This window comes from Colobus angolensis, unplaced genomic scaffold (genome assembly GCF_000951035.1).
Source record: "Colobus angolensis palliatus isolate OR3802 unplaced genomic scaffold, Cang.pa_1.0 Scaffold101, whole genome shotgun sequence".
In the NCBI taxonomy this organism is placed as follows: Eukaryota; Metazoa; Chordata; class Mammalia; order Primates; family Cercopithecidae; genus Colobus; species Colobus angolensis.
The window spans coordinates 7,850,064-7,857,582 of NW_012111031.1; the positions used below are offsets into that span (position 1 = coordinate 7,850,064).

The 7,519-nt window shown below is 42.9% G+C and overlaps 1 protein-coding gene across 9 annotated transcripts in view; it reads left to right on the forward strand.

Moving 5' to 3' along the window:
• TSC22D1 (TSC22 domain family, member 1) overlaps positions 1-3,359 on the forward strand; it is a 143,658-nt gene extending 140,299 nt beyond the window's left edge. For 5 of the 9 annotated variants that reach the window (XM_011940130.1, XM_011940188.1, XM_011940206.1 and 2 more), the window contains exons 2-3: positions 780-831; positions 2,003-3,356. In XM_011940130.1, the coding sequence (XP_011795520.1) occupies positions 780-831; positions 2,003-2,260 (310 nt within the window). In that variant the 3' untranslated portion in view covers positions 2,261-3,356. Of the gene's footprint in view, positions 1-2; positions 369-779; positions 1,083-2,002 lie in introns of those variants that run through there. The other 4 variants (XM_011940165.1, XM_011940160.1, XM_011940172.1 and 1 more) reach the window with 4 other exon arrangements.
• Positions 3,360-7,519: the final 4,160 nt, after the last annotated feature.

A 7,519-nucleotide genomic window follows, 5' to 3' on the forward strand; every position in this document is an offset into this window, starting at 1 on the left:
CCGGGAGTCCTGGTCTAGAGCTGAGTGGAGCCCGGCTGCGGATCTGGGAAGCGGCTCTGCACGGCACTGGGATCCGCATCTTCCTGGGATCACGAAGCCCCAGAAGCTGGGTTTCTTTAAATTAGGACTGCCGTTTTCTATTTCTCCCTGGGCTGCGGAAAGCCAGAAGATTTTTATCTAGCTTATACAAGGCTGCTGGTGTTCCCTCTTTTTTTCCACGAGGGTGTTTTTGGCTGCAATTGCATGAAATCCCAATGGTGTAGACCAGTGGCGATGGATCTAGGAGTTTACCAACTGAGACATTTTTCAATTTCTTTCTTGTCATCCTTGCTGGGGACTGAAAACGCTTCTGTGAGACTTGATAATAGGTAAATGTCGGCTAGGATAGTTTCTTTAAATTTATTCGTGGGATACTTACAATAATACAGGTGAAAGATAGCCAGGAGAATTCCTTTGTCCATTGCTGAGAGATTATGGTGACATGGATGTTGCTTTTCGAAATGTTTAGAATAACCTTATTTTTTCAAATCTGGCCAGAGAACAGGCTTTCCCCACATTATGTAATTTAGTCCTTTGTGGCTTACTAAAATAGGGAGATGCCTGGATATTTCGTTAGTAAGAGAGGGGCTGGCATTTTCTGGAGGGTGATACATTACATAGTGTTAAAGAATATTCAAAATATGATGCTAGCAATATCACAAAATTGGAAGATCCTTTTTATCTTGGACGCTTAAGATAAATTCCATTTATCGATGACCTTTTTCCCTCCTCTTTTTCAGCTCCTCTGGTGCAAGTGTGGTAGCTATTGACAACAAAATCGAGCAAGCTATGGTATGTACTGATGAAAAATCATTTATAGTAAATGTGGGCACAGCACAAAAATAAGATGTTTTGTGGAACCAGTGCATCCCTACGTTCAGATGATGTTGATTGCTCTTGATGCGCGTAGAAATGCCGGCGCTGTCTCCATTCGGCCAGCGTGGAGCCACCTAACACGGCAGCCGTGGAGGGAGAAAGGGGCCCTGCGGGTATTAAATAATCTCCTTCCTGGGACTGGTTTCACACGAGGGGATTTTCTCACGGTGACCCTTTTTGCTGGGGATTTATTAGGGAAGCAAGCACTGGCCCAGTGTCTCCTATGGCTGGTCGTGAGCACACCTTTAGCGATGTGGCTTTACTAGGAATCCTAACATTTTACTAGGGAGCCGGGAGGTGGGGAGGGCCCCAGAAGTCGGGATCCTGGGTAAGGGCCTTCTAGACGGTGCACAAACGGGTCCTCGGTGGCGCGGGCTCCTGCACAATGAAGAAGAATCGGAGAAAAGTTTTGTTTTCTTAGCCTGCGCCTGGATTTCTCCTATTTTTTATTTCCGCCTTGGCCGTTCTTTGTTATTGGAGCAGCGCCTGTGGCTCTTCTCACGGGATTCTCTGCCCACTGTTGCTAGGCAAACTCTGAACCTTTAATTCGGAGCTATAAATAACTCGGGCTCCCATTGGCTGCGACGTCTACCCAGGTTTCTGTGATGTCAGCTTAATCACGAAAAGGGGGGGGGAGTGGGGGGGCGGGGTGGAGGCAAGAAAATGCGGCAACATGTTCGGTAGGAACTGGCTGCAGCCGGTGCTGAAGGAGGTGGCTCCGGGCGAGCGCGGGGCGGGGCCTGGGGGCGCGGACGCGGTGGGCGCGCTGTGGCCTGGACATCCCCGCTGCTGGTCTCACTCGGGGACCCAGCGCCCGGCTCTGGCCCAGTCTCAGATAGGAAGCCGGACTTGGGCGTTTCTGGCCAACGTCTGTAGAGAAGCACAGACTTTTACAAAGCTTGATCGTTTATACGATAAACTCAAGTATTGTACAGTCATGGCTGTATTCAGATTTCCCCAAGTGTCATTGAACGAACTTTAAAGGCGGAATATGTAAATAGGGAGAGCCATATACAATAATGTCTTAGAAACTCAGAGTCCAGAAAATAGCAAATAGTGAGTTAAACCTTTTCTCTCTTCTTTGCAGGATCTAGTGAAAAGCCATTTGATGTATGCGGTCAGAGAAGAAGTGGAGGTCCTCAAAGAGCAAATCAAAGAACTAATAGAGAAAAATTCCCAGCTGGAGCAGGAGAACAATCTGCTGAAGACACTGGCCAGTCCTGAGCAGCTTGCCCAGTTTCAGGCACAGCTGCAGACTGGCTCCCCACCTGCCACCACCCAGCCACAGGGCACCACACAGCCCCCCGCCCAGCCAGCATCGCAGGGCTCAGGACCAACCGCATAGCTGCCTATGCCCCCGCAGAACTGGCTGCTGCGTGTGAACTGAACAGACGGAGAAGATGTGCTAGGGAGAATCTGCCTCCACAGTCACCCATTTCATTGCTCGCTGCGAAAGAGACGTGAGACTGACATATGCCATTCTCTCTTTTCCAGTATTAAACACTCATATGCTTATGGCTTGGAGAAATTTCTTAGTTGAGTGAATTAAAGGTTAATCCGAGAATTAGCATGGATATACTGGGACCTCATGCAGCTTGGCAGATATCTGAGAAATGGTTTAATTCATGTTCAGGAGCTGTGTGCCTTTCCATCCCTTCCGGCTCCCTACCCCTCACTTCCAAGGGTTCTCTCTCCTGCTTGCGCTTAGTGTCCTACATGGGGTTGTGAAGCGATGGAGCTCCTCACTGGACTCGCCTCTCTCCTCCCCCCAGGAGGAGCTTGAAAGGAGGGTAAAAAGACTAAAATGAGGGGGAACAGAGTTCACTGTACAAATTTGACGACTGTCACCAAAATCCATAAAAAAAAATAGTACTGTGCCTCTTCTCAAACAGTGGATGACACAAAACTATGAGAGTGACAAAATGGTGACAGGTAGCTGGGATCTAGGCTATCTTACCATGAAGGTTGTTTTGCTTATTGTATATTTGTGTATGTAGTGTAACTATTTTGTACAATAGAGGACTGTAACTACTATTTAGGTTGTACAGATTGAAATTTAGGTGTTTCATTGGCTGTCTGAGGAGGTGTGGACTTTTATATATAGATCTACATAAAAACTGCTACATGACAAAAACCACACCTAAAGAAATTTGAAGAATTTGGCACAGTTACTCACTTTGTGTAGTCTGAAATCTAGCTGCTGAATACCCTGAAGTAAATCCCTGTTCACTGAAGTCTTTCAATTGAGCTGGTTGAATACTTTGAAAAATGCTCAATTCTAGCTAACGAAATGGATTTCCCAGTAGGGGTTTCTGCATATCACCTGTATAGTAGTTATATGCATATGTTTCTGTGCATGTTCTCTACACAGTTGTAAGGTGTCACTGTATTTAACTGTTGCACTTGTCAACTTTCAATAAAGCATATAAAATGTTGATAAACAAGTGTTTTCATATGACCCTGTTAATATAATGGCAATCATTTCCACAACTGTTTCCAGGTAAAGTTTAACAGTTTGACTAGTAAAATCCTGAAGGGGAGTGGAATGGTTGGAAAAGTCGGGGCATGATTTGACTACATCAAGTAAAAGGAAATTGACACTGCATTGTTCAGCCGGTAAGGTAAGAGACCGTGGAGGAGTCCAGCTCAATTCTAATTACTGTGTGACTTGGACAGGTTGCTTCACTCCTGGACGGATGTGGGGGTTTGAAAGAGATAATCTCTTACATTCCCCTTTGGCTTTAAAATTCTAGGAGTCCATGAAAATCTTAATCTTCCACTTTTTGTTGAACTGACGAAGAAGGAGCCTTATTTGTATAATTGCAATAAGCAGATCTAGGATCAAAAGACTGAAGTTGGAGAAGCTGATTTCCACTTTAAGAACCCTGTCACCCTGGGTTGGGATGTTTCTCCTAGTGTAGATGAGTTTCTAGCTCCTGGGATAATAATTGGTTTTGTCTAAGCAAAAGATGATTCGGGGTAGGACCGCATGAGTAAGGATGTCCTTGCAGTTGATTCCGCATGACTATAAAATAGACCAAAATTAAAACCACAAAGGAATCCTGAAGCAGATTGGCACCTGAGGAGTGAGCCTGAGGGATCCTCCTCTGCAGTAGGAGTAATGTGAGCGAGCAAGTGAATGGGTGGGTTTACCAGCTGTGCAATCTATCAACCTGGGACCTCAGCAGTGGCCCCCTGCCCAGTGGGAAGTATGCCAATCCCAAGCTCTAAGGCTTGTCTTAAGTCCTTGCAGGACAAGGACAACTTTCTGAATCCTTCATTTCTCTAATCTAGAGCTGGTGGGAGATTGAGAAGTGAATAGGACATCCGAGCTTCCTGAAAAGAATTGTTTGATAATGTGCATGCATTATAAAGTGGTGACACGGGCCTCCTATTGAAATGATGGATGGCTCACTGCCATAGGCTGATAGCAGTTGTCATAAAGATATTTGGGGGGAATTTCAAGAGGACTTGAAAAAAAATCTTTGTCGTATTGGCTTGTTGGTTATATAACTTCAACTTTAATAAAGGAATACTTACGTAGTCATTACATTTCCTTGAAAAAGAAAACCATAGTGAATAGAAATCCCTAGCGAATTCATTTTTTATGTTTTTAATGAAGATCCTTAAAATACCATAGGTGGTAATCGTGGAAAATTTGAAAAATCTCATGTCAGTGTATTAAGATGGTGGAGAACTTTTTCCTCCATTATTTAATGGAACTTTGGGTCTTTTTATTAAAAATGTGAGACTCATGAAATTTTGGTAGCTGAATGTTGTTTGTGAAATATGAATTATTAAAAGATGTTTCCATACACGTTCCTCATTTTAGTAATTACTAAACATACTTGAAGTTATTGACTTATATTTAAACGTATTTAAGGTAATTTAAAAAGGCATTTTGCTACTTGCTTGTAGACCTGAGTGTGGCTCTTACTGGCCTGTGGGTTATTATATAACTGATTATGTTGCACTTATGTTCTGTGGAGAAGGAAAGATTTTTAAGGGGAATGGCATGCTGTACCAGCACCGAGTGTTCATGACATCAGTTGCAGCAGGAGAAACCCCCGTTCAGTGAAGGAGAAATAGAAGGAATTTTACATGGATTTTAATGAACGTCTACTTTCTGTTTCAAATGAACAGTGTTTATATTTCAGTAATTGTGTGCATTTTTTGCATACTTTAAAAGCGAAAATTTATTTTTCATCATGGGATAAATATGCAATGCCAGAACAGCTTTAAATTTATACAAGAAATGTATAAAAGTTAATTATAACTAAAATTAGGAATGAAAATTAATCTATACAGACACTACTCTGCTCTTGCTTTGTGTGAAATAAGTAGTTGAAACTACCAGGGCCTGACGACTGCTTTTAGATGTCAACCTCAAATCCATTCAGGCAGCAATTGTGGCATTACGATTAGAAACGGAGGCAGAGAAGATCAAGTTTCCTCTCCCTGTTAGGTAAAATTGCCTGAAAGTGGAGACCTGTGCCCACCGATAGAACCTGGAAGCAGACAGTGCAATAGGTTCCTGCACTGGTGTGTGGGAGGACCCTGAGCTGAGAGGCAGGCTTCTGCCTGCCAGGCCTGGGCCTGCAGTCATCAGTTGTTTGACCTTTGGACCAGGAATGGAATCCTTCAGACCTGAGTTCTCGTCTGTGAAATAAGGATTGGATCAGGTCACAAAGATCATGTCTAGCCACAGATGCTGCAGTCCTCTGCATTTGATAATGACTTTATTTTATTATTCTAACTTTTGGTGGGAGGGTGTGTGTGTGTGTGTGTGTGTGTGCATTGTTTTTGTTTGTTCATTTAACTTAATGACTAAAATTAATTTGGTTTTACTCCTAGCTCCTCTGCTAGTTACTAGCTAAGTGACCTCAGGCAAGTTCCTCGTTCTCTGTTTCCTCATGCTTACAATGGGGACATGCTGTCTCCATAGGGGTTTTGTGAGGCTAATGCTGGGAAACTGTCAGCACAGAGACGGATTCAGAGTGAGGTGGGTTCAAGGAATGTTAACCATTACTATTATTTCTGAGTCATTCATCTGCTTGTTTATGTTTGTTTATGTATTTAATTTTGTATTTTTCATAGGGATAAAGGTGTGGCAGCTTTATTTTCTAATAGCTTTTGATTTAGTATTTGGTAATAGTAGTGACTGTTTAAACTTTACTGTGAAAACACACATGGGAATGATATCCTTTAGAATACAGATAGAAACACACCATTTTTTTCTGTATCAAAGAAATAATAGCAAAAGGCTGCTGTTTCATTTCTGTGAATTACAGAAGGGATTCGTTGGGAATTGTCCACGTTTCACGTTTCAGTGTCCAATATTTTCAATATTACAACAATAATATTGAAAGTAAATGATTACAGGTAGAGTATATAGATCTTAAATTATTAATTTCATTATAGAAAAAGGTTCTATGTAAACCAGTGCTATGGAGTGCCAGACAGGCCTGAAGTCGCTAGGCTTGGGGATCAGGTTCTGGCAACAGCTACTTGGAAGGTTCAGTAGCCGTTTAAAAATGTGCAGTATTACAACAGAGGTCTGTGCTTTAGACCAGGTGTTCAGGACCCCAGTGTCTGTGGGATATGGTGGAGAAGCTTCTTGAGTGAGTGAGGTAAGCAGTAGGACGTGGTAGTGACTGTGGCATTTGGGGAGTGTGCTCAGCTAACAGGGACAGTGCTATGTAGCTCCATCCAGTTGCCATATGGAAATTCAAGCACTGTGTTGCTCGATCTTCCAACTTCTTCGAAGTTCCATAAATCCAGGGTTCTGTCTGGAAATGCCTGACTTTTGGACACTGCACAGACCAAATAAGGGAGCACACCTACTAAGCTGGTGTGGCCCACAGGCCGCATGTGTCCCCCTCTGCCTTCTGTCTTCTACCCATCTCAAGAACTAGAATCTGCCCTAAACGGCAGGTCACCCTTCAGCTCAGAATAAATCAGGAACATCTCTTCTTTTTGATGAGAGAAAGAGGGCACAGGCTATTTGTGCGACTACGGTGCACAGTCAACTGGTACTTTGTGTTGAAAACCATGTGTTAACTTACTCAGAGAACACGCACTGAGTACCTGCCTCAAGCCAGAGATAGTACAGTGAATGAGCCACAGTCCCTGTCCCCAAGGACAGCTCACAGAAGCTGTCTTTAAGATAAATGAGGTAGTTTGTTTTCTGGCAAAATTTGCCTGATGCAATATAAAATCTAAATTATTCATTTGTTGTTCCTTCTCCGATGAACCCTTTGGCAGAAATATTTCTGGGAATTCTTCTAGGAACTCTTGTTAAATGAGTAGTATTTTTTCAATGTGGTCTATTCCCTACCACTACATTTTATAGCTGATTCACTTAGGAACAAAGACCATGTTTATCACCAAGGTTGGCGCATATCACTTGGTGATGTGTATCCCAAGGTTGTATAACACATGACCCAAATTTCCAGGGACAACATATATTTCAGTTAAAATAATCTGCCCTATTATCTCATAAGTACATCCAATTCATGCCCTGATAAGTGCTTTGTAGTCACTGTAGACTCAGAGACCAAGAAAACAGAAGACTTAGTGTCTCTACTTAAAGAATCAGAATGCA